This window comes from Grus americana, chromosome 28 (genome assembly GCF_028858705.1).
Source record: "Grus americana isolate bGruAme1 chromosome 28, bGruAme1.mat, whole genome shotgun sequence".
Lineage (NCBI taxonomy): Eukaryota > Metazoa > Chordata > Aves > Gruiformes > Gruidae > Grus > Grus americana.
Window position 1 is genome coordinate 3861767 of NC_072879.1, and position 25839 is coordinate 3887605.

Below are 25839 nucleotides of genomic sequence, written 5' to 3' on the forward strand. Positions count from 1 at the left end.
TTCAGCACAATTTACTCGAGGGGAGGGCTGGGCAGGACCGGGAGGGTTTAAAAAGCTGTCTGGTAACACAGGCGGGGAAAAGGACGAGGACAGAGAAGTTCAACACAACAGGAAAGCAGCAGTTTAATAAATAATCCATCGGAGGGTGAGATTAGCCAGTTCTAAACACAACCTGAACTGAAATAAATACATTTCATCATTAGCTTAAAAAAGAGAGATACAGAAATGCACGCAATAGTAAACTTTGAGAGCAGAGGTACTGCCATTCTTAGTGAACGCGAGCTTGCCGCACGCCCGCGTTTTACAGATAATCAAGGATGTTAGCAGCCATTCAAGTGCAGAGAAAAGAATAAAGACCAGTGAAGTAAAAAGTCACTATTTTGCAAAAGTAATGGCAAAAGAGAAAGCAATGGTTTAACACGGTTTTTTAAGGTTTTTTTAATCCGACAAGATCAGTTTAAACTCACTTGAACTGCTGCCATTAGTACTGGAACTGCAGAAGGGCAACAAAGCCAATTTTTGCCTGATGTTTGGGGCATTGCTGTTACCGACCTGAATTTTAAGTCCCTGCAGACAAATTCTGGGAATACTGATGTTAAACAGCCAGGCTCAGGCACTACGCAGACGATCAAGGGGATTTTAAGAAAAGGCTCTTTTAAAAAAGTTGCATTTGAATATAAAGTAACAAAAATTGGCAAAACTAGCTGAACGCTCCGTACAGATTTTCCAGTCTCCCCGTGGGACGCTGCAGAATTACCAGCCCTTCAGAATGAGACATTCTTCATTCAGGTCTGGTAATTTCAGCCCTGTCACTGCTTGGCCCAAGCCCTCCTCCGTCACTTCAAGGCAGAACGGTGGTAGGTCTCGTCCCTACACTGATGGGGGGGAGTTACCTGGGGCCAGAGCCCCCACCGAACCAGGCGAGAGCAACTCCAAAACCGCGGGAAGGAATCCCTGCCTGCTCGCAGCGCCAGGAACAAGACACACTCCGGCGCAGGTGAGTGGCCCTGCCCCATGCAGAGCCCCCGTTCCCAGAGCGGGTCCACCCACCGCAGGCGCCCAGGCTGAGGGCTACGCCACGTCCCAGCGCCGGCCCCCGTGCCAGCACAGCAAGGGACTGATGTACAAGTCACCTGTGCGCTGTGAACGGCGCTTGCTGCGTACCCTCTGCCAGCGCGGCCGCCCGGCACCGTGACCCCCCCCGGCAGCCAAAGAAACCTGTGCCGCAATGGAGCCTTTCAACCAGCCGGGCTGCAGCCTGGGGATGCGGCCATAACCTGTGGCATCGCGGCTGAAGAAGTGACTGAAACGCTCCAGGTCCACTACTCACTAGCCAGGGGACGTCGGCATCGCTGGGAACTTGGGTGTCACGTCGTGACGGACGGGGATCGAGGAGGAAAGCTCGCCCGGATAGCTCTGCTGTCTGAAGGGAAGGAGAGGCTGAGATGCCACAGGCAGCAGCAGTGGCGAGAGGGAATGGGACTAGAAACACATTGGTTTCAATAAACTATTCAATAAAGGAAAGGAATTTAAAAAATATATCTCTATATACTTTATATCATATAAATTATGCTCGTCTTTTTTGTAACATTCCACTATATTCTACCCGTGAAGCTCCGAGTGCCTCAGTGTGAACGAGGTAACGATTCGGTGTTTTGTTTCACTTCATTCGTGTACGAGGGACAAACCTACTTCAGTTCATTTTAATACAGTGTAAGTAAATGAATCGCCAGATGTACTTGGTAGAGCTCTGGTCTAAAAAAGGCATTTTTGTGAGCAATACAGAATTGGGATTGCTGCCTGGAAGTTTAAGTGACTGGATTTCCTTCAGGAAAGAGGCTTGCTGTGCACGCATGGTACCGACCATCCCAATAACTTTTGGGAATTTGGAGCATCACCACAATGAGCTTGGGAAAACTGGAGTCACCGCAGGTCACCAAGAGTTTCTGCTAGCTCTGTTCTTCAGTCCTGCAATTAGATCCACATCAGCAAACCCTCAGAGTCTGTGTGGCTGCCCTCTGCACGGACAATAATCTGCTTTTACAGTTCTGATCACAGATCTGGGTACCAGGCCGGATTAATGCAAAACAAACTGTAAATTATTTCACTTAAATGTCCACCTTCAGTAACTAACTGGTCCAGAAAATTGGTAAACAGACATTATATAATTAGTTCAGCCCAGTCTAGGCAGGCAGTGGTTCCAAGCCGTTAATATCTGACAGGCATTTAAGAGACCTACACGACATTGCAGCTCTCGATCTGTCCAAAGCCAACATTAACCAGCCCTCACTGACAAGCTCACAGAAGAGGTCAGACACTGAAAAGACCCCGGAGCTCACGTCCCCTCGCACTGAAGGCGCGGGTGAGCTGTGCTGCCAGGGCAGAGCAGGGGATGGGCAGTGCTCTCCCTGCTTCTGCCGGCTGTGCGTCAGGGACCGAGCTCTCTGGGCTCGTCCAGTTGGTGTTTTCCATGAAACCCAGAGGCAAATGGCACTTGCAGTCGCTGCTGCACAGGCACAGCATCAGCCATGATTACCTGTTTGCAAAGACCCAAGATGTTAAGTGGCAGTGCTCCCTCTCCTTTGGCCCTTCTCCCCTAGGTTACCTGTCCCAAACCCACAGAGAAGGGACCCCAGCCAGAGAACGATAGCTACTGCACATACCCCACTCTGAGACAAGACTATTTCTGGCCGCTGCATCCTCAATTCCCTTAACTGATTTCTTAAGTGTTCCCAGTTTGGTCCTTACTTCCCCAGTGATTACTCAATGCCATTACTTCTGATCTCACTCAAATGAGAACAGTTGTTTCCTGCCCTCTGCCATATCTCTATGTATCTATAAACCACCAAGTGTTCCCTATACATTTGTCTTAGCTTCTTTCACAACACTCAAGTTCAAGTATCCGTTGCTCTTTCTAAACAGAGCTGAACCCTACAGCAGGGGCTGCAATTCATTTTTCAACAAAATGAAAGCCTTCATAGCTGGCTCACAAACGCTACATGGAATCCAAACCTGTAAGTTCAAATCAATTGCAATCATCACCATCAAGATCTTTTGGACTGAGAAAAGAAAAAAAACCAAGCTACAGTCATTATCTGGTTTTAATATCAGATGGCAAGAGCCTGGGGAAAAACCAACGTGCTTTATAAAGGTGCTCAAGATAAACAGCTATTTCTTTGACCTTTCTCACGAAACCACGCTTTATCAAAGTGCTTAGCAGAGTTTAGTTGTTTCTCCAACCTCTTAGAGAACTGTATTTTCTACACAACCTTTACAGTTCCAGACAAGGATTTCTGAAAAATCCTTCCACCTACTACCTGCGGAGGTAGCAGCAGACAAATGTTACATCAGTGTAACAAAGAAAGAAAAACCAAACAGAAACACAAACGTTGTTGACCATCTAAGCATTTGTAAGCCACATAGCTGCCCTTCTCTCATCTGCCCATTCTCCTTATGTCAGCTGCAACTTCTTAATTTTTCTGATCTTCATCAGAACATTAAGTCGATGGACTTTTTTTTTTTTTTTTTGAAGGAGGTGGAGTGGGGCACGTCTCAGTTTCACTCGGGCCAGAACAGGCAAATTCATCAGATCCTCGAGCAGCGAGGATCTGCTCGGTTGACCACCCTGTCTGCTCTTCACGCACACACACACTTTTTCCTTGGTGTGTTGTCACAGGCTGCACGTTCTGCCAAGCCTCCCCCCAGGCTGAGGTTAGCCACCCGAGCTGCAACGGGATCAGCAGCAAGTACCAATTATATAAGGGGACGGGGCACGTAACAGATGCCTTGTTTTATTCTGGCTGGCAACTCAGTTCACATTAGAACAAAGACAACGCTAGCTCCTTAATTTGTCACTGGCGAGTTGAGTATTTGGCAGGTCACACCATGAAGTTCAGTATTCACGTACAAGGGCAGGTTTGCTCTAAAGAACTATCCCTTCATGTGGAGCAGTTCAGCATCTCCCCCTTCCACCAGCACCAGGTGATACAATTCCATTTTTGCCCCAGCTGGGTATATTTGGCTTGAAGGGAAACCCCATCCCTTCTCATTAGCTGTTAGTGGTACAGTCTGTCACCTCATTCCTCCTCTCCCCCCACCCTCTCTGCCTAGTCTCCCACTGGCTCAGTCCATCCTTGATCTGGAGGTGAGACGCAAGCCAGGTCCTTCTCCCCCAACCTCATACGCTGCTGTCCTCGAGCAGGGGCTCCTTCCCGTCCGACCCTCCAGCCTGCGGGCTGTGGGTGTGGGTCTGGGCTCCGTTACTGTGCTTCTTGTGGCCGCCCGATCTCAGCGCGAGGTTGTGCTCTGGGATGAACAAGGCCACCAGGAGCGACAGCAGGACAGAACAAGCCCCAAACAGGAACGGAGGCCCTGGGATAATGCTGCTCTGTAGGGCGAAACAGAAGAACAATTAATGCTCAAGTGCAAGGGCGGCGGCAGCCCAGAAAACGGAGTGGTAAAGCTGAACAGCTTACCTCATCTGTAGGGTTGGCCATGTTGGGTTTGGAGGCCTTACCCAGCGTTTCCACCTCAGCCATTTCATTCAACTCCACGTGGAAGAGATAGAAGACAAAGCCATAGAGCGCCGGCCCCAGGCCGTTACACAGACCCCGAATCCCAGTGATCATCCCCTGCACCACACCTGGCGACAGAGCGAGGAAAGGAAGACAGGCTCACAGCTTCGGAAGAAACTTGCGTTATTCAAGGATGCTTACGTCTAAAGACAGGATGAATCATTCAGATCTGGACTGACACGCACTCTGCAGACAACGTGGCTAGCTGATGATCAGCTTCACTCAGTATCAGGTTTTACAAAGGTCAGTAATGCCGGGCTTGCTACTTTGGCGAATAAAATGAGCACATTGAGCAACAATTTCCAACTGAACTGGGATTTAAGGCAGCCAAGTCCGAGGACTCAGGGTCCAACCATGAAGCAGGCAAACCGTTAAGCAGCAGTCTCCTTTCTACCTCAGACAGCCAACACTGAACACCTATGTGCACAACTCCAGAATTCTCTCCCAAAACACCAGCTTTGGTCAAAGACAAGCGTGTCAATACTACTAAAGCGACAGATGCTCCTGCCCACCCCTCCACCACCAATGCTGAGAATTCAAATGTGCTGGGACAAACTCGCCCCTTGGACAAACCTCCCAGTGACTCACCCTGTTGGTCAGGGTCTGCGTTCCTGGACACCATGGCACTGATGGCTGGGAAGGTGATGCTAGACATGGCAGCCACAGCTCCTGCTGCCCACATCATCCTTGGGGGAAAGAGGCAGCAGTTAGGAGGCAGGTTGCTGAGGAACGTCGCAGACTAGCACTGTGGCAGGGCAGGATCTCCCTCTGCAGGGGACAGGCAGCTGCCGCAGAGCCACCGCGGAGGGAGAAACCTGCTGACGGCACGAGACAAATGTGGGCAAACTCTTACCAAGGCTGTGATCCGAAGCCGTACCAGGCAAGCTGCAGGATCTGGAAGCCCAGTCCCAACAGGATGGTATTTTTATTTCCTATCGAACGCATGAGAATTCCCAACACTACTGTCTGGAAAGAAAAACAGGCGCTTTCAAAGAAAGGCGACAGCACTGGAAGACAAGAGGACAGGAATCTGGGGGAACCCATGCTGCTGTGAGACTGGCAATCATGCACGTGCACTCCTCTGCTCTCGTAACATTGTGTTAGAAACCAGCAGATCCCCGTCCATGGCAATCAGAGCACGATCTGTGGAGTTTCACAGAGCAGCATGGGGCCACCTCACAGTTACCACAGTTTGTTACTCAACAAACAACAGCTACATTCAAAAGGTAAGAAAGAGGGACCGCAGGTAGCCATGCACGGGCCCAGCGATCTCTGTGTGGCCACAGGGACTCTGACAACTCACCAGCCCCAATTATCAGAAATTCTGGACATTCTTATAACCAGACTGCTGGAGCCAAGCCAGAAATTGCTTCTCACCTGAGCCAGTATAGAAAGAATTCCAACTACACCAATAAAGGCTGCCACCGTCTCCGAGGAAAAACCAATGACCTGTGAAAACACCAAAGAGGGATTTTTCAGGCAAGAGATTTGTAGCACACGAGAAAAGCCACTCCATCAGTATCACAAATGTTTACTGACATTGCTTCTCAGGTACTTAAAAATTAATCAACCGCACCTTCCACTACCTCCCTGCTGCTGCAGGAATAAAATGGAAGATTTTCGTCTGGCTGAAGCAACAGCTTTAAATCACTGGGTTCACCTCAAATGCCTGGAAGTGGCATGGGCAGGATGGACAGGCAGACCATCAGCAGGAAGCTAAGCACAGGTCCTGGCAATGCCTACAGAGTGGTCACCAGGCTCCCACATTTTTTAGGAAAGCTGGAACAAATGACTATTTCTTACAGCTTCAACTTCACTAAGCTATTGGCCAAGATTAGCTTCCTCAGGACATGCAACTAAGATAATATTTGCAGGCTGGGATTTCCTGCATTCGGAGCCTTCCCCCATCGCAAGAGACTGACCTGTCGCAGGTACAGGAAAAAGCTGGAGTACTGGCCAGCTTCAGGAAGGTAGGAGAGAAAAACGGTGATACAGATGAGCAGCACTGTAGAATCCTGACCCACTTTCCGCAAGGACTGTTGGGAAGCAAGGTGGGGAATGAAAATTTTTTTTAAAAAAAGGAGTTAATATCATTAAATATTCTCCAGGTACAGAGGCGGCAAAAACAAGTGCTTAAGTCACCATCTTCTACCTAAGAAGCGACTGCTTGAATGAAACCAGCGTTTCAGAGGAAGATGTGAACACTGCCGCAACACACCAGACCAGGTGCACAATTGCATCAACTCACACCCTTGAATGAGGAACTTTTACCTTTCAGTTTCTCCGATTTACAGTCAAGTGCTTGTCATCAGAATTGTTTTTTCCTCAGACAGCCAAAATAACCTTCCTAGCAAGCAAAGGTGAGGTGAAACTGTGCAAAGCTCATCATCATGAGCAAAGGTCCTGAGAAGCCAGGAACACAAAAACTTCTCCTGACGCAGTACTATTGCTAAGTAATGGAATTTACAGTCAAACAACCAGCACATTTCCACCAAGAGATGCTCTCGCTTCAGGACATCTGGAGCTGCTTTTAGATGGTTTGTAGCTCTATGACATCGGTTAGAAGTTGCCAGACAGCTTTAGGTATGTGCAGTCTGCCGTCAGTTGAACACTATACCTTCGATGGGGTTAATCTAAGCCTCGCATCCTCCACTTTTTGAGGAACGCATCTTCCTTTTGAGAGAAATTAGCAGAACTAAAGCAAATATAAGCTTTACCAGCCTGTGGAAAAACAGCAGCAAGATTACTTACAGCGAATGGGTCTGCTTGTTCCCAAGAGATTGGAGCTCCCCAAGAGACCGGGCGCATCTCTTCTGGCAGAGACTCTGGCACAGCTAGCAGGATGAAACCAATATCCAGTAAAGCAACACCTGAAGCTAGCACAACCACCAACGTATCGCCGTAGGCTTGGGAAAGGTATGCACCAATTGCGGGGCTTGTGACCAGACTAGCAGCAAACGTGGCTGACACCTGGAAGCATAAAACATTAATACAGCCTCTTCCTCCTAGAGCCTATTGCTCCTCCAGAGCAACCCAAGGCACTAGTTTTACCATCTTTGACGAGATAATCCAGGCAAACAGAGACTCCCGTAGACAGAAAGATGACATGTTCTCTTGGTGCAATCTAGACTAAGTTCTAGCAAAGGGAAATTAAAGCTATCCTAACAATTCACATACGATACTTTCAGTAACCCTATAGAACGGGCATGACCACAGGCTACTTGTACGCATGCCAGCATCACAGCCTGCCCCCTTCCTGGTGCAAAGCAGCTCGCAGACCAGGCTGGTTTAAAGGTTAAGCAACAATACAGCCGGTATTCAGATCACATAGAAATTAACCCTCTCCCTCGGTGCTAAATCACACAGAACAGAAGAGCAGGGAGACTGTATTATTAGTGAAGCACATTTCATGTTTTCACTGTCCTCAGGCTTGTCAATACATCTCCCACTCTCATTTGATGCCTCTCCTACCTGCAAAGCCCCAAATATTTCTTTTAAGAGACAAGCCAGTTATTCAGCTCCTTACCAAGCCATACGCCGTGCTGCGTTCATGCTCCTGTGTGATATCGGCAACGTAGGCAAAAATCACAGAAAAGGTGACAGCAAAGACTCCAGACATGGAAATGACAGCAAAATACCACCTGAAACAGGCATTGCCAAAGGCAGAGTTAGAGAGCAACCACACAGTGGTCCACAACTGCTGAATTAGAATCTCCCCCTAATTCTTCCTTCAGTCCATCCTACTTCATTGCACCAGAAAGCACTCACAGCAAGCTTCACTCTGGTGGCCCATGGAGTTTTATCACTTATTTTCCCCGCACGCACTGGAAGGAAACATTGACATACCTTAATAGCGATAACGCACCTATCAGGAGACTAGGCACCAGGAGAGGAAAGACAGACTCTTTCTTCCTGACATTGAACCCTCCAGTAGAACCAGACAAGTGAATTAGTCTCGAGGCTAAGCGTCCTTCTCCACTGGACGCACTCTTCCATCTCCTCCTCAAATGCAACACCCACAAGTCTCCCATTGCTCAGCCCCACACTCGTTCCTCTCCTCAGAATCCCTTGGTTCTAACAGGAGTAAACTCACCACGGACTGATCTTCATAAGGGGAATTGGTGCACACGTGAAGAAGACAGTGAGGAGGAGGAAGGATTTCCTGCCCCAGACATCAGAGAGAGCACCAATCAGTGGGGCACTTAGAAAAGAAAGCAGACCCTAAGACAGACAGACAGGATGACAGAGAGAAACCCTTCAGTCAAATTCTGATTGTCGATAGCAAGAGCTTTTGACAATATCATCTAAAGACAAGAATACGAGGAGACAACCCATTCCTATTTTCTACAAGCAGGCAGTGTTACCAAAACAACAGTTTGTTAAACTGCTCACATCCTTTCAGGGAGGAAAAAAAAAAACAATCCCTGACCAGCTAGGCGCTGCTAAACGCTCCAATTACTTCCCGTTCTCCGCGACTGCTCAGCTGGCAGCTGTGGTCTTCCCAGGCATGCCTGTGCGGCAGGGAGTTGCCCTGCCAGTACCTAAAAAGATGCTGGCACAGCTCCATCACATTAACATCTGCTGCAGTTCCAGGGAAAGCTTTCTCTTTTAGATGGAGACAAGACAGACCCGATGAGATGCCAAGGCCATTAGGCACAAATAAAATTGTTCAATGCCTTTCAAACCTGGGACGGGTGGGGAAGAGCCCTTAAGTGTACATGGGAGTGCCCAACTTGCATGAAAGCAAACCCCTCTGGGGCCATTTTTTGAGATCCTCTTGCCAGAGCCAGGGCCTAACAATCTGTTTTGCCGGAGTCCCAAGTCAGAACACACGGCTATTGCTTGTTCACTACAGTTGCCTCCAATTCTGCTCTAGGAATGCCGGTCTAAGACCAAACTCACTGTGCCGCAGCATAGTCCCTACCTTCTATCTGAGGAGAGCCTGCTGAGGCCCACTTAGTTTCAACTTCTGTTACTGATAAGTTCAGATGCCATTGATTTTTTTATTTTGTTGCGCTCCAGAATATGGTTACAGGGCTGATCTCATGCTGCTTTAGACTATTTTCAGCTGAAACACACAGCTGTTATAGCCCCAAATGCACGATGACAAGCAGCACGTTGTTAATGCTGCTCAGTAAAACCAACTGCACAAGCTACCCGATTCCTGTGCTCTCTCAATTCTTCATTTTGCGTTAGGTTTGCCAATGACCAACCCAAACTGAAGTACGAACGCCTATCTGTCACATACTGGTTGACATCAGCAAATAACACAGATTACAACGGCTTGCCACCTCTTGCACTGATTGCAGATTCAAATGAAAGCCTGGAAGGAATATTCCTTACCTTGACTCCATGGATCAGGCCATTCATCAAGAACGTATGCTGAGGAAAAGTCTGGTGTAACACCTAGGGGAAAAAAAAAACACAAAAAACCCCCCAGAAAACAGAGCCATTAACTTTTGCAATATCTCCATTTATTTCCGCCAGCACCTGACAGCTAGATGCCTGGAGAAGCACAATGGGGAAAATGGGCAAATTACCGCCAATGCCCTGCTGTACCCACGTGAGGAGCTCTACCTCCCCTCTCCAACATGGGCAGCCACTTTCTTTAATACTTCCCAAGTCTGTAAATTATTCCAGCAGGCTTGGGTAAGGCTAAGATACTCGGAAACATGCCTTTCTCCATCTCTACACTCTTCCCTCTGGTTTTACTTCATGCAACCATATAACTTTTCTGCTGTTCTCTCCCCCTTTTGTACTGTCAATACGTTTGATTTGCATTTCATACTACTAAGCTAACGCTATATTTCTAAAAAAAAAAAAAAAGACTCCCTTTCTGCAGTTACCTAGATATCAGAAATCAAGTCAAAAACATGCACGACACATTAGACTTCAATGTGAGCTGGCATACCACCACTAGAAAATGAATGTAAAAAGCTGAGAATTCTTCCTGAAGTTGCCAAACCGGAAGTTGACAGCTCCTTAACTAAAGGCAAGTATCTGAGATGAGATTTTAAGTTTCTTTAATAAAGCTATCCCTCTGCCCTTAACTTCTGTGAACTATCAGTAAATTCTAATAATTTCAGGTCAAGTCTTTGACTCCCACTTTCCTGAAATCCTCCAAAAGCTTTCAAAAATTTAACTTATGCTTTTCTCCAAGCTAAGCTACAACAATTAAGAAAATAATTGCCCCACTCCATAAATAATTACTATAGCTCCAGCTTATTCACACAAAAAAATTCAGGTACAAACCATTACACCTTGGTTTCTACTTCCTATCCTCCCAAGGCCTATGTTAAGGTCTTTACCCTCACCAGCCTGAGGTCAACTCTAGTGTAGAAGAGCCAGTATGATTCCCAGGGAGACTTACTCACCGTTAGCATCGGCGTGGTCAGCAGCCCCCAGGCAAAGAACTCCAGGAAAATGACCACCACGGCGTGGTATACGCTGGGCTCTCCAATCCCCTGTCGCTGCAAAACAGAGCTCCGTAAGTAAAAAAAAAAATATGCATATCCTGATCTGCAACAGATTTGAGACGTGTGGTTGGACGTTAAAACGTCAACTCTGACCAGTCCCGAGGTGATTCACTGCTGTCTAGTGCAGGTGAGTACAAGCCATGGCATCTCTCTATCCGGGGACTGCAACACCTGCCTCTCCTACAAAGCTAAATGTTTTCCATTTTTTTCTCCAAGCACTAATATCTTTGATACCATTACACTTTCTCTAAACATGGCCAACCGTATCATCCTTTCAAATCCTTGCCTTAAGGACTTTGAAATGAAATGTCTCAATTCTCTGAATATTTTCACAGCAGTACATGCAACGCCCCAGAAGAGACTCTGGGAGTTTGGGAAGGCAATTTGACTCCTCAGCACCGACTCCATCTACCCAGCATGGCGGGAAAGGCACAGTCCTTAGATCAGCTGTTAAAAAAAAAAAAAAAACAAAAACGAACAAAACACAACACATCTCAAGGCCTTGCTTATCTTTCTTTCCTTAAAGATTTGTCATGGCTCTCTCAGGGCAGCGTTTGTTCTGTCACTTTTTGAAGTGCCAGACCTCAGCTGCTAGCCCAGGACACACCTGCAAAGTCACGAGCTCACAAGGAAAACAAATCACAAGGAACAGGACAAAAGCACACAAGTTTGAGCGGAATTACATCAGGGAACTGCACAGGCCAAACATTCAGTAGCACAATGTGCTTTTCCACAGGAGCCCATTTCTTACATTAGCAAACCACATGATCTGACCTCACCAAGAAGTGTAGTCCAGCACTGATACATTATTAATAAAACCACCTGAAATGTCTGCAATCCCTGCAATTTAGACAGCTTCTAACAGCTTGAAGAGTATCCGGAAGTTAAAAAAAACCCAAACTCCCATCAACTGCACAAATCTCAAACTCAAAGGGATATTGGATTTGGTATGGGAAACCTCAAATCCATGGGCAACCCACTGTGCTCTTGAGATACATCTTTGGTGCACGAAATGATTTGTATCTGTATCAGTACCCTGCCTCCAGCATTCACTCCTGACAGACTCCCAGGGACAGGAATTCAAGAAACTTGGCACGTGAAGAGCAATCTTTTACCCAGTCACATCCTCTCAGGTTTTGACAGAATAACACTGCGTTTCAGCTAACTAATGCAGCTGTGAGTTATTTGAAATACGAGAAGGCAGCGAGAGACATTATTCTGCTGAAGTGTTGTTTACGTTCACAGAGTCTATTAGAACCGTCTCCCGCAGACAGGCTAAATCTGCTTAAAAACCAAATCAACATAAGAAGCACCCTACCCAAGGGGAACATGGTCATTAAAAGGAGCCAGCTTTATTGCACGCAAATGAGAGAATGTTTTGCAGCAGAGGGAGAAGGCCCAAGGCGGCACGGAGCCAGTAATTAAGAGTACAGCTATCATTACCCACCTTGCGCTCCACAGAGAAGCCCTCTCCTCTTCCCTTCATCATCCCCCTTTCTATCCTCTCAAGCAGTTACACGTTTCTACCACTTGACTGCAACAAAATTAACACTCAATCTCTCTTTACAGAGTAGGTCCAGATCCAACCTGTTCACAGCTTACCGTCACTCCTTCCACTCGTCAATTATTGCGTTAGACTTCTTAAACAATTTAGGATACGCGGTCACCCCACCGAACCACTGCTCTAGAGGATGCACGGCTGTTACCGCAAAATATAAAGATGCTACAGAACAAAGTAAGAAGATGCAGAAAGAGGCTAGGGGGACAGGCCAGCGCCTCACGACCAGCACTACTGTTTCTCAAGAGAGCAAGCCCAGAGGGAAAGAGCTTGCAACCATCTTAAGCTCAGGTGCGCCCACTTCAAAGCTGTCTTTGTACAGGCACGACGCTGTCGCCCGCACTATGTGGAGCCTCCACAGCGCTGTTCCTCTCCCACAGCAAAGAACTCCACTCAAAAGAGGTAAATATTTAACACAGGTTTGAAGGTAGCCTGTCATCCTCAAAGTGAATATTAAACGTCAGTGTTGACATCTCACGCCTAGCAAAACGGGGAAACGGATGGAGAAGCCTGTCTGGAGAATGACAGCCTCACGCCGCTGAACGAGGGCAGAGCCGCACTCTTCCACGCTTGAGGAGCCCAGGGCAGCGGGGCCGTCAGCAGGCACCGGAGCTGCCGGCACGCCCGGGGCAGCCGCGGCACCGCTCCAGAGCCCGGCACAGCGGTGGGGGCCCTGCCTGTGGCTCGGTGTCCCTGGGGAGGGACGGGGCGGGAGGAGGGTCTCACGGGGTGCGACCTCACCTGCCCGTGCCCCAGTTCCCGCCGGACCCCGGCACTCGTCCCCCTGCCCCGCCCGGCCCAGGCCCCACACCGGCTGCCGAGCCCCTCATGCCCCGTACTGCCCGTTCCACCGTGCCCCCTGCCCAGCCCGGGCCCCCAAGGCCGCAGCCCCCAGCCCCGACCCACGCTCCCGCCGGGTCCCCTCAGCCGGAGCCCGGCCCCGGCCCCGCGCTCTAACCCACCCCCCGGTGCCGCTCAGCCCCCGGCCGCCCCCGGCCGCCCCCGGCCCCTCACACCGCGCCTCACGCTCCCGCGGCCCCTCGGGCCTCCCGGGCCCCGCGTGCTCCCACGGCCCCCGCGCTCACGCCGGCCCCGTCCCGGATGACGATCTTCTTGGCCAGCAGGACGCTGCGGTTGAGCCGCTTCTTCTTCTTCTTCTCGCCGGTCATGGCGCCGCCGGGCCGCTGCCGTTCGCCGGCCTCCGCGGCTGCCCCATCCTCCCTGCGGCGGGCCGCGCCGCGCCGAGCCCGGGCCCGGACCCGGACCCGCACCGGGCGGGAGAGCGCCGGGCCCGGGGCTGCCGGGCGCGGGGGCGGCGCCGCGGGGCGAGGGCGGCGGCCCGGCTGGCGGCAGCGGAGGGCGGCCCGCCCGCAGGCCCCGCCCCGCCCGCAGGCCCCGCCCCGCGGCCCGGCCCGCCCCCGTCGCCCGGACGACGGCGTTGACGGACATTTCCGGCGCCCTGCTCCGCGCGCTTCATTGGCTGCTCTGTCTCTTCCTGGTCAGCAGAGCTGGCCTCTGATTGGCTGGAGGGGGGGGGAGAGAGCGCGGGCGAGCGGCGCCGTGCGGCCTCTTCCGCTGGGCTGGGAGGGCGGTGCTGTGACGTCACGGCACCTGCCGGGGGCGGTGCAAGGCACGACGGGACGCGGTGGGCGGGGCCGCTCCTATCAGGGCCGCGGCGGCGGAGCGCAGGGCATGCTGGGATGTGCCGGTCCTCCTCGGTCCTTCCCCGGTCCTCCCGCCCCAGGGCGGTGGCACCGGCCCCGGCAGCGGCCCGGGGAGGCCGGCGGGGAGCGAGGGCCGCGGCGGTCCGCTCCGGCCCGCTCCGGCGTAGATCGGCTGCTGCCCCGTCCCCGCATTAACGGCACCCGGCCTGGCCCGGCCAGACGGGCCGACAGCGGAGGCTGCCGGGGGGGACCGGAGCGGGTATCTGCCCCCGGGCCCTGGCGCGGGGCCGAGCAGCTGCTCCTGTGCCCGGCGGCCCCGGTGCAGCTGAGGCAGGGTGCGAGTTTGCCTGGGCCCGGCCGCCTTCCCACCTGTCCGGTTTCGGCCGAGGGTACCCCCGGGACCCCGGCACGGCAGAGGCAGGGCACCGGGGGAGGGGGGGCAGGCGGGTGCGGGGCCTGCTCTGCACCCGTGCGGTGGCCGGGCCGGGGCCCTGCTCCCTGCCTGTAATAGCTGAATGGGCGCTAACGGGTCACCTCGGTTTGTTCCGCTCGGCAGCAGCACGGTCTCCACGTCCTGCGGCCCCGTGGTGAACGGTCCCACTGCTGGGGCTGCTCGGGAGGCTGCGGACCCTGCTCACTGCCACCCTTCCCGCCCGGAGTTGTCCTGCTGCTGCAGCCTGAGCCCTCCCGTGGTCTGGCCTTCAGAAATATTGGCGTTTCTGGTTTCCACAACGCATCCGAAATGAACCCGGGCTTGTGCCAAGCCCCTGCCCTCCCACCCAGCCGCCTCTGCCTTGGGACGGGGCTGTCGCCACTCCCCGCAGGGTTTACTTTTGCCAGGTGTGAGGTCCCAGGTGCTCTGTGGATGGAGGGTGAAGGGCAGGTCCGTCTGTCGCCCGGCCACAGCGCTGCTGCGTCTGCGGGAGCTGGGCCGGGAGGGCTGCCCGGGGGCTGGCGGCACGGGATGGTGCCGCAGGGTCATCCCTGCACCGCCGCAGCCCCGCTCAGTGCCGGGCTAGTGGCTCTGCCGGAGCCCCAGCGTCCCGGCTGGCTGCAGTTACCGCCGGGTGCCTTCCAGGGAGGATCCCGGCCCTTTCCCTGAGCCTGGCACCAAGGGGAGCTGGGGAGGGGGCAGCAGGGCCAGGAGGGGCTTGGCACCACCGGCTGGCTGCTCCTGCCATTGGCAGCGTGCGGGTTCTCCTTCCTAATTAATCCTTCATGTACTGGGGAGCACTCAAATGTTGAGTCCAGAGGTGTAAGGAGGTTAATTAGGCGCAGTTTAGAAAAGTTACACAAACTGGGTGCCACTGGGGGCCAGCCCTGCTCCCCCCCTCCCGGCTGGTGTTGGCCACCCCAGCAGCATCGCTTGGTCTGAGGTCTGTGGGGCTGCCGGGCAGCGTGTGCATGTGGTGGTGACCGGGAGAGCACGGAGGGGCTGGTGGTGGGGCAGGACGTTGCCCTGCAGAGCGGTGGGGCGATGACATACTGCGGATGCCCATGGGGTGCCTGGGGCTGCGATCCAACTTGCCTTTAAGTAATGATGAAGAGCAGCCAAGGGAGAGCCCTTGACGTGAAGCTAGCTCTCCAGAACCTGAGACCGGCTGCAAATGAGATGAAAATAATTCCCTGGCCACCAGGGAGTCATGCAGGAGAGGAGAGCTGCTCCGTCTCCCCAGGGCTGTGGGCAGATGCGCTGCGGCTCCAGCCCCTGGCCGGCATCCGAGGGCAGCGGTGGGCACGGGGCCGGTGGGGGCTGCTGCTCTGCACCCAGGGCAGTGAGGCTGTCCCCACCCCACGGGGTCCCCTCGGTCCCCAAAGTGCTCTGGCATGGGGTAAAACACCTGTGATCTCCACAGAGACCCGGGGCCTTCCCTCAGGCTGACCCTCAGCTCTGGGGATGTGCGCCCAGAGCCTCCTGCGCCGAGCAGGGACCTGGGTCCCTGCTGGAGCCGCCTCAAGAGCACAGAGGAGCCCGACTCGTTCCAGCGCTCTGCAGCAGTTTAAAAACAAAACCAACCAGAGCAGAGAGAGGAGAGAGCAGAGAAGCGGTTCCTAATATGGCAACAGCAAATGTAATTCTATTACCTTGATTTATTGATCGCACTTAGAGCAATTACTGGCTTTCACCCCATCACCTGCCAGGGAGCAGGAGACAGCGAGCAGAAGGCAAGACAAAGGCGGCTGCGCATTGCCCAGGGCATGGCCGACCTCCAGGGAGGCTCCGGTTCTGTTTGCGCCGGCCGGCATGGGGGGAGAGCTCCCGCCCGGCTGCGCGGCAGCATCGCCTCCCTCGCCCCTCTGCAAAGAGCATCTTCGGCAGGCGGGGGAGCGGGGCCGTTTCCACCCGGTCGAGGAGGCTCTGCAGGAAGCTGGAGCCACGCGTGTCTGCTCTGCAAAGAGCCCGTGGTGCTGGCACCACGGGGACGGGGCCCCAGCATTACAATGACTTTGGGACTGGAGGGGATGCAGAGCTGGGGCGGGCTGGGGAAAGGCGAGGGTCGCCGGGGCATCAGCACGGCGGAGCGGCTACGGGCCCCGCTCTAGGCGAGGGGGGTGGGTTTCAGCTGTGGGCCCCGTTTGCCCCGCGGCCCCTCGCCCTTCAGCATCCAGCCAGCCTGGAGCCAGGCCGGGGTGGGGGTTGGCACCCGCCCCAAAGCCCTGGAAACAGGAGGGCAGAGGGTGAACCCAAAATGCAGCTGGGCAGCTGGTGTGAGCCATGCTGGAGCATCGCCCCATCGCCTCGCAGGGACAGGGCTTGCACCCTTTGCCTGAGCTGGGCTCCCGCCGCCCCGGGCACTGGCAGAAAACCCCGGCAGGAGTCCGCAGCTCTGTCTGCGCCAGCCCAGCGCCCATCTTGTACTGGGGGAACACGAATGGCCCAGCACCTCTCTGAGCCCTGCGATGAGCGGGATGCCGTGGGCTGGTGCCAGGCTCCACAGGAGATCTGAGTCCTTTCAACCGCTGGAACAAAGCAGCAGCCCCAGGGCTGGAGGAAGGATGAGTTACTTGATTGAGGTCAGAAAGTCCCTTTAAGTTGTGGGGGTTTTTTTGTTGTTTGGTGGTGTTTTTTTTTTTCCCCTGCTTGCTGCAGATACTGGCAGAGAAGCAAGAAAATGATTGTGCTTTTTAGTGCCTGAGCCTTCCAGACATATAAACAAGCGGGAGCCAGACCTGGCTTTGGAGGCAGACGAAATCAGAGTGAACAAGACCACTGGGCAGGGAGGCACAGAAATAGGGCAGCCCTGTTGTGCAGCGAAGCCTGGCAAAGCCTCCCACAGCCCGGGCTCCCTGCAGGCGCTTCTCCGTGATGAAGATGTGGAAAGAGCAGAAAACGTCCCTGTTGTGGGCGAGGGCAGCGGCCAGGGGTTGCTGGGCCCTTTCCAGAAGCGCCCGCTCATGCTCCGGCTAATTGCAAAACGTGAGCGGTGAGCAGCCGGTGCACCGGCCCGGTGGCTCCCGGGGAAGGCAGTAGCCCTCCGCTGCCCCGCTGCCCCCCCCAGCCCATAACCCTGCAGCGCCTTGCGGCACAACCGGGTACCCGCAAGGGCCGGTGCGAGCCTGGGGGGCTCCGGCTCAGCCGTGGGCTGCAGCGAGTGGGTTTGGACCAGGGCACGAGTGGCTCCGTCCCCACGGGTGGTGTTTGCGGGGGCACGCTGATGTGGCAGGGGCGGCCCAGGCGTGGGGGCCGCAGAGCTGTGCCCGGAGGTCTCTGGCCGGTGCGGGCTGTGCCAACAAGAGTCCGGCTGGCCTCGTCCCCCGCTGTCCCCCAATGCCGGGACCGCGCCTGCCCGTTCCGCGGTTCCCACCGCCGCCTCCCCGCAGCCCCCGCTGGTTGCTCGGGGAGGGGGGGGGCAGCACTGCCTGGGGGTCGTGGGGCGGCTGGGGCAGCCGGGGCATGCGGGGGGGGGGGTGCGGGGGGGTGAGAGGCGGCCTAGAGGGAGCCGGGAGGTGCTCGGTGGGGCGGGGGATGCGCTGGCGGCCGGGAGATGCTGGGGCGGACGCGGTCCAGAAGGGCCGGGGGGGTGGGGGGGGCGGCACGGAGGGGGGGGCGGGGGATGCGCTGGCGGCCGGGGGGCCGGGGCGGGCGGCGGAGCGCTCACACCATGACATCAGCGCGGCGCGGCCCCGGGGGAGCGGGTGGGGGGCGGGAGCCGGCGCGGCGGAGCGGCAGCGGTAGCGGCGGAGCGGAGCGCGGCCCCGGGCATGCTCCCGGAGCCCAAGTATGACCGCTTCCGCGACGAGCCGCTGACCGCCCCCATGCCGTCGCCGGCCCCCGCGCCCACCGGCGGCGCCCCCGGGCCCTGCCCCGCGGCGGGCGAGGAGCCCGAGCCCGGCACCACCTTCTGCGCGCTGCTGCCGCGGATGCCGCAGTGGAAGTTCCCCGGCCCCGCCGGCTTCCTCGGCCGCGGCCCCGCCGGTACCGGTACCGGTGCCGGTGCCGGTACCGGTGCCGGCCGGGAGCTCTCAGCGCCGGCCCGGGCGGGCGGCGCCGCTGCCGCGGGAGCCCCCTCGGCGCTGGCCGCCGTGCTGGGCGCCTGCGAACCGCTCTGCGCCGCCCCCTGCTCGCTGCCGGCCGGCGGGCGGCCGCGGGGGGCGGCGGGGGCGGCGGGGCGGGCGGCGCGGGCGGAGGCGGCCCGGCCGGGCGGGGAGGAGTGGAGCCGCAAGGGCAGCTTCATCCGCAAGCCGGCGCAGGGCTGGCTGCACCCCGACGAGCGGGTGCTGGGGCCCGGCGTCTCCTACATCGTCCGGGTAAGTCCCGCCGGAGCCGGGGCTGGAACCGGACTCGCCCCGGAGCGGGAGGGCGCGAAGCCTCCCCACGCGTGGCCGGGGCTCGACGGGTCTGTCCGCTCCTCCCGACGGCTCGGGTCCGTGTGTCCCCCTCCCCCCCCCCCCCCCCGGCTGTCCCAGGGCAGGCTCTGCCGCCGAGGGCTGCGGTCGCGTCCCCGGGGTCCCGCGGGACCTGCCCTGGGACGGGGCGTCGAGGGAGCCCGTGGTGCCGTGACCGTGACCAAGGGGACGTGGTGGGGGTCCGGCCTGGAGGGTGTCCCGGGCCGCCGCCCCCCCGGCATGCACAGCCCGCAGCCCCTTCGCCCTGTCACGGGCAGCCCGGCCCCGTTACGTGCCCCACATTGCCTGGTTCACCCTGGGAGGGACGGCATGGCCTCCTGAACCGGCCTGGGATGGGCCAGGGGGCTTTCTGGGCCGGGGAACCAGCCCTGGGACCCAGCGGCAGCCAGCCCCTATGAGGGTGGCACAAGCCGCAACACGCAGGTGAATTTGTCGGGTCTCAGCACGGGGGCTGGGCATGCGATGGGGCATTTTGGGGTGGAGGGTGAAAGGGTGCCGTGTGTTGGGGTGAGGGTCCCAGAGCTGGCATCGAAGGGGCCTTTCCCACTGACACCCGGCTCCTCCCCTCCTGTCCTCTCCATCGCCTGCCCTGGGCTGGTGGTTGTGGCTGGCGGAGGCTGCTCTGACCGTGTTCCCCCCCCTGCAGTACATGGGGTGCATCGAGGTGCTGCGCTCCATGAGGTCCCTTGACTTCAACACCCGGACGCAGGTCACCAGGTACAACCCCGCGGTCCCGCTCTCCTGCACCCCGACGTCACCCAGAGCTCCCAGCAACCCTGGGTGCTCCCCCTCCCCAGGGCACTGTGGAGAGTGGGGGGGGGACATGGGGCCAGGGTCTGGGGGAGTCCTGCCCCACGGGATCCACCCTGCACGCGGGGACGCGGACGAAGGGCACTGCTGCAGATCGATGGGCGGAAAGAGGAGAAGGGAGGTGGCCCTGGCCGGGATTACATACCGCGGGCTGGTGACGTGGGGCAGTGCTGCGGGGAGGCTGCGGCGCCTGGGGCTGCGGGGGCTGATGTCCCCAGACCCTGTGGAGCCCCAGGCGGGGGAGGCAGCTGGGAAGGGGCCAGGGGTGCGCAGCAGTAACCCGGCCGGGGGCCATGGCTTGCAGGGAAGCCATCAACAGACTGTACGAGGCGGTGCCGGGCGTGAAGGGCATCTGGAAGAAGAAGGTGAGTTTCCACCCAGCCCATCCCTTCCTGGGGTGAGCTAGGGCTGCAGGACAGGGTGCTGGGGGTGCCTGCCCGATTCGCGGGGCAGAGCTCGGGGTCTCTCGGGGCACCCCTCTTTGCCTCCTTCACCCCAGGAAACCCGGTCCTGTTGGGGCTGCATCACTCCCACGCTCCTCTCTCCCCCCCGTCAGGCTCCCAACAAAGCCCTCTTCTCCATCCTGGGCAAGAGCAACCTCCGCTTCGCTGGCATGAGCATTGCTGTCAACATCTCTGTTGATGGGCTGAACCTCATGATCCCCACCACGCGCCAGGTGAAGCCATCCCCGGGGACGCGGCCCTGCCACCTCCCAGCCCTCTGCCTCCCGCTGCGAACCAGGGGGCTGGTGGCCCCCGCACTGACCCCCCCTCCCCCCCGCGGGCCGTGTTCCCCACAGATCATCGCCAACCACCACATGCAATCCATCTCCTTCGCCTCTGGTGGGGACACGGTGAGGCACGCGTGCCCCAGCCCTCCCCTGGCTGCGGTCCCTCGGGGGCAGCGGGGACAAGGGCTGCCCGTCCTACGGCTGACCCAAACTGTGGGGCAGCCCGGTCCCGGGGCAGGACGTGGGGCTGGGGCCAAGCTCGTCCCCTCGCCCCAGCGTCCCCAGCCCTGCTCCCCGCACGGCAGCGGGACGTGGGTCCTGAGTTCCCCCTGTGCCCCCAGGACACCACAGACTACGTCGCCTACGTCGCCAAGGACCCCATCAACCAGAGAGGTGACGCTGGCCCCCGCGCCCTGGAGCTCTGCAGAAGAGGAGGGATGCGCTGGGGGATGAAGGCTGGAGGAGGGAATCCCTCGTGGGGGGCACGAGGGGCGGCTCAGGGTGGTCCCGGATGGGTGATGGGTGCGCGGGGAAAATGCTCAAGCTGTGCGTCCATCTGTCCGCAGCCTGCCACATCCTGGAGTGCTGCGAGGGGCTGGCGCAGAGTGTCATCAGCACGGTGGGACAGGCCTTTGAGCTGCGCTTCAAGCAATACCTGCACAGCCCCCCCAAGGTGGTGGCACCCCCAGACAGGTAGGGAGGTGGGGGCTCCGCCGCGGCCCCACACCCGCTGTCCCGGGCATGTCCCGTGCTGGGTGCGGGGAGGGGTCCGAGCTGGGCAGAGTGTCCCCAGCTTGCTCGTCCCTGCTGCAGGGCGCTGGGTGTGGAGGAGTTGGCCTGGGGGGAGGAGGAGGAGGCGGCTGAGCACGATTACTACAACAGCATCCCGGGGAAGGAGCCGCCCCCGGGGGGGCTGATCGACTCCCGGCTCCGGCATGGCCTGGTCCTGGGCCACATCCACACTCAGCCCTCGGGCTCTGGCCCCCCCAGCCAGGTGAGTCCCCAGGGCTGCTGCCAGCCTTGTCATGGGGGTGCCAGGTGGGTCCCCCCGACACCCGTGCTGTCTCCTCTCCCCAGGGTGGGTTTGCAGCCAGGCGAGACCAGAGCAGCCAGCCGGGGCCACCCTGGGACCTGGAGAGCCAGGGTGGGTACCGCTGCGGGGGGGACCCCGGGGACCATGAGCAGGGGTCCCTGCGGCTCTGCGCTGCCCGGGCCGGTGGTGATGCCTGGTTCTCGCAGGCCAGCCCTGCGACGGGTACCTGCAGGCAGACAGCCATCCCCTGGGGCCGCGGGACTACGAGGAGCACATGTACGTGAACACGCAGAGCCTGGATGCCTGGGAGCCAGAGGCGGCGGCTCGCGGGGCGCCAGAGGAGAGCCCCAAAAAGGACCTCTTTGATATGAGTAAGCCACCGGGCCGGGCAGTGTCTGGCACAGGACCCGCTGCAGAAGGGCCGAGCAGTGCCCATGGGCTGCCCAGCCGCGTGCTGCACCCTGGCAGTGCCCATGCTGGCTCAGCCCAGAGCGGTGCCATGCTGAGCGCTGGGGGCCACAAGTTGGGACCCCATCCTTGCCCACCCTTGCTGGGGGTGGCAGGGACGTGCTCGGGGCAGGGTTGCAGGTGGGGACCCTGTCCACCCACCCTGCCTGGCCATGTGGAGGGGGCAGCCATGCCGGTGCAGGGGGGCACCGTCCCCTCCGTGCCTGGGCGCAGGTGCAGCATCATGCCTGGGGTGACCATGGCACAGCGAGGTCCGGCCCAGAGGTGGGTCTGGCCAGGACCGTGGGTCCTGCTGCCAGCGTTCAGCCCGGCCCTGTCCCTGACATGCCCCAGCCCTGTTTCATGCCCCAGGAGGGTGATGCCCCTGCACCCCCTGGTTCCCGCAGGGCCATTCGAGGATGCCCTGAAGCTCCACGAGTGCATTGCGGGGGGCAGCACCAGCCCCCCCATCGAGGACCAGTGGCCGAGCCCCCCCACGCGGAAAGCCCCCATCGCCCCCACAGAGGAGCAGCTCAGGCGGGAGCCGTGGTACCATGGGAAGATGAGCCGGCGGGACGCCGAGAAGCTCCTGCAGACGGATGGGGACTTCCTGGTGCGGGACAGCCTCACCAACCCGGGGCAGTACGTGCTGACCGGCATGCACAGCGGGCAGCCCAAGCACCTGCTGCTGGTGGATCCCGAGGGCGTGGTAAGGGCAGGGCACGGGGCGGGCGATGGGGTAAGGGTGGGTGGGAAGGGACGCTGGGGGAGACGTCCACAGGGGTGGGCAGGCGCTGGGGGTTGCATGGAGCTCCCATGCGGGAGGCAGCTCTCCTGGGTTCAGGACCGTTGTGCTTCCCGGCTCTCAGGTGAGGACCAAGGACGTGCTGTTTGAGAGCATCAGCCACCTCATCAGCCACCACCGGCAGAACGAGCAGCCCATCGTGGCCGCAGAGAGCGAGCTGCACCTCCGCCAGGTTGTCCGGAGGAAGCAGTGATGCTGGGGGGTACGTGAGCCCCCGACCCGCTCCCCTGGTGCCAGACTCACCCCAGCCCCAGGGCAAAGCCAGGGCCTCTCTGCGCTCCCCTCCTCCAGTTGTGCCTGGCCTCAGGGGGAGGCAAAGCCCCCCGCACACCCCAGGGCTGGGCTCCCCATCCTCCTCCCCAGCAGGACCTCACGGTCCCTGGCCCTGAAGGACCCCCCCGCCCCATCCACGCTGCCTCCCTCCATCATCCACACGGGGCCCCTTGCCCAGCTGGACATGAAGATGTTTATTCCAAGTGTGGAAGCAAAACGCTGATGGGGTGGGAGCCCGTGGGTGGCCTCGCCAAGAGGGATGGGGCCCAGGGCCAGCGCCATTCCGGGACATGGAATTGGTCTGCGAATGATGACGGAGCAAACGGGGTCAGGGCTCCGTCAGCCTCGTCCCAGGGCTCCCTGGGTGGGATGAGGCGAGCAGGCTTGGTGTGTGCACGTGTGTGAGTGGGTGTATGTGTGTGTGTGTGTGTGTGCATCCACGTGTGTGCAAGGTATGCGAGGGGCAGCTGGGGGGACCAGCCCCTTGCCCACAGAGCTGTGCCTCTTGCCCAACGCTGCTGCTCAGGACCCAACTCCCCACCTCATTTCCCTCCCCCCCCCCCAACATCTGGGGAGTGCCCCCGTCCGTGGGGTCTCCCATCAGTGGGGGCTGTAGCCCCCGGCTTGGCTCTGCCCATGGGGCTGGGCACAAATGTCTGGTGCTGCTGGATGTCCCTGCTGCTCCCACATTTCCAGCTGGCTTCTCCCCAGGAGTGGCTGCCATGTGAGGCTCCCGGTGGCCCCGAGCCCCCGCAGCCCTCCCTGGGCCAGGGCCAGGACAAAGCTGCTGCGGCTGGGGTGAGCTACTGGCACCGGCTTGTGAGGCCAGGGCTCCCGGGAGGAGAGGTGTCCCACGGCCCCCAGGGAACACCCCCGGCCGGCTCGGGGCTTTGGCAGGTTTTTATGGCATACACGTCTCCTTCTCCAGTGTGTCTGGCTCTGGGTGCGGGTTCGTGGTTTGGAATACGTTTCTAATTAAACCTGGAAATGAGCAAGGCGCCCGGGTTGTTCATGCTGTCCCCAGGCACGGTGCTGGGACCAGGCAGCCGCTGCTGGCTCCTGCGCCCAGGGCCTCGACAGGGCTGGGGATGCAGAGGGTGCTGGGACAGCGTCTCCATCACCACCAGCTCCTGGCCGGTCCCGTGTTGGCGGTGGCAGCCTGCCCCATCCTGGCTGGCCACACTTGTCTCTGCGCCCTCCCCCCCCTCCCCAGGTCACCTTGTCCCCCTTCTGCATGTGGGGTGCCCCTCTGGAGGGGGCTGTGGTGCCCAAGGCTTGGCCACGAGGTGCTGGTCCTGCACAGCATCTCCTCCCTGCACCCAGCATCTCCTCACCCTGCCTGCTCCTTGCCTGCAGGCTCACCTCCCACCTCTGCCCGGGGGCAGGATGCAGCCGCCTCCCGGCACTGAGCAGCCCGGAGCTGAGCTGCCCTTCATCACCGTTAATGAACGTGGCAGCTGGCGGAGCAGGAGCCCCACGGTGGGCCTGGCCACGGCTCCCGGTGGCGTGGCCGGCAGATAGAAAAGGTTCTTGGCTGGAATCAGCGGAGACGAGAACAGGCTGCCCCAGCGGTGGGAGGTTTTCTGAACCAGCGGCGTGGTGTGGCTGGGAACCGCCAGGCACGTGCGCCAGGTGGGCAGCAGCCTCCCGGCAGGTCTGGCACCAGCCAGCTCCGGGGTTCTGCCGGGTCCCCTCCACTCGCCCTGCCCCAGGTGGGTGCCACCAGCCGTTCTCAGCTCTGCCCTGTGTGCCCGGTGCTGCCACCGGCCCCTGCCACGGGGGAGCGGGGTCACCCCGGCACCCCCTGCCCCTCGCTGGGGACGGCCCCTCCCAGGGCGCTGCTGTTCTGGCTGGGTGCTGGCTGAGTCATTGAATAAAAAAAGCCCCTAAATAAAGCCCAGTAATGAATGTGTAATTTTCCATTGATAGTTGAATACCTACAGGGATGCAGCGCTTCTATCTCAGCTGCTATTTTTTGTCATGTAGTAATGTGTCTGCAAAGATAATTGTGCCGTTCCCTCAATAGCAGAGGCAGGAAAAGGCAGCGAGAGCCCAAACTGACTTCTTTTGCCGCCCGAGAATGAGCCCACGCCTTCACCGGCTGCTGCTGGCTCTGCCCCGGCCCCCAGCGCTGCCGTGAGGTGCCTGAAGGGCTGCCGGAGGGTTTGGTTTAGGGGTTTAACTGCTTTGGTTGAGGTGTGGCGGTGCTGACGGTGATGGAGCATGGGGGGCTCTGCTCCCCCCTGCCCCAGGCTGAAGGGGCTCAGGGCCCCTCCTCGAGAGCTCTGGAGCCCCAAGAGCTGTTCCCTCCTGGCATCCTGCGCTGCCCAGATCCATGGAGAGCCCTGGGCGAGGGGGAGGCGGGTGATGAAAGGCACCCCTCCATGCTTCAGGGGGCCGAGCGAGGGTCCAGAGAGGGTCCCTGTGGGGCAGTGCCCCACGGCTGCCCGGCACAAGGGCAGGACGCGCCGGGGGGAGGTGGGCTGGGAGCCGTGCAGCGGCGTTCTTGAAGCAAACGTCTGTCTCCAAACGTGCTGACAAGAAACGCTGCCCGGTTCAGTTTTCCTGGGCAGAGGGGTGAGATTCTCTGACACTGGGTCTCGGCAAGTTTCATGGAAATA

At 58.4% G+C, this 25839-nt stretch overlaps 2 protein-coding genes across 4 annotated transcripts; one reads left to right on the top strand and one right to left on the bottom strand.

The window, feature by feature from the left end:
* Window positions 1–98: 98 nt before the first annotated feature.
* Window positions 99–13995, bottom strand: LOC129197208 (hippocampus abundant transcript 1 protein-like). The gene is made up of 12 exons (XM_054805389.1): window positions 13694–13995; window positions 10949–11044; window positions 9918–9980; window positions 8668–8795; window positions 8101–8215; window positions 7326–7544; window positions 6497–6610; window positions 5952–6023; window positions 5428–5540; window positions 5163–5260; window positions 4476–4642; window positions 99–4387 (listed from the first exon to the last, which is right to left on the bottom strand). Exons 1-12 carry the CDS (start codon window positions 13775–13777, stop codon window positions 4178–4180), a joined length of 1479 nt encoding a protein of 492 aa, XP_054661364.1. The 5' UTR covers window positions 13778–13995; the 3' UTR covers window positions 99–4177.
* A 4359-nt stretch (window positions 13996–18354) lies between these two features.
* On the top strand, window positions 18355–25035 carry SHC2 (SHC adaptor protein 2). Of its 3 annotated transcripts, none has more exons than XM_054805361.1 (13): window positions 18355–19021; window positions 19767–19837; window positions 20235–20295; window positions 20487–20606; window positions 20730–20783; window positions 21002–21053; window positions 21227–21353; window positions 21474–21654; window positions 21738–21804; window positions 21900–22064; window positions 22548–22849; window positions 23010–23147; window positions 24575–25035. In XM_054805361.1, the coding sequence occupies exons 1-12, from the start codon at window positions 18476–18478 to the stop codon at window positions 23136–23138; spliced, it is 1875 nt and encodes a 624-aa protein (XP_054661336.1). In that variant the 5' UTR covers window positions 18355–18475; the 3' UTR covers window positions 23139–23147; window positions 24575–25035. The 3 variants fall into 3 exon arrangements, with proteins under 3 accessions (XP_054661336.1, XP_054661335.1, XP_054661334.1); XM_054805360.1 differs by lacking the exon at window positions 24575–25035 and adding an exon at window positions 23930–24209; XM_054805359.1 differs by lacking the exon at window positions 24575–25035 and having other exon boundaries at window positions 23010–24209.
* The last annotated feature ends 804 nt before the right edge of the window (window positions 25036–25839 follow it).

Excerpts from the sequence above, each read along its gene's own strand:
- LOC129197208 (XM_054805389.1), bottom strand. The coding sequence starts at position 13,777 with ATGACCGGCGAGAAGAAGAAGAAGAAGCGGCTCAACCGCAGCGTCCTG. Across the intron at positions 11,045-13,693 it reads TCATCCGGGACGGGGCCGGC|CGACAGGGGATTGGAGAGCC; the intron begins GTGAGCGCGGGG and ends TCTGTTTTGCAG. Across the intron at positions 8,796-9,917 it reads GCCTGATCCATGGAGTCAAG|GGTCTGCTTTCTTTTCTAAG; the intron begins GTAAGGAATATT and ends TGTCTGTCTTAG.
- SHC2 (XM_054805361.1), top strand. The coding sequence starts at position 18,476 with ATGCTCCCGGAGCCCAAGTATGACCGCTTCCGCGACGAGCCGCTGACC. Across the intron at positions 20,784-21,001 it reads TCGCCTCTGGTGGGGACACG|GACACCACAGACTACGTCGC; the intron begins GTGAGGCACGCG and ends CTGTGCCCCCAG. Across the intron at positions 22,850-23,009 it reads TGGTGGATCCCGAGGGCGTG|GTGAGGACCAAGGACGTGCT; the intron begins GTAAGGGCAGGG and ends CCCGGCTCTCAG.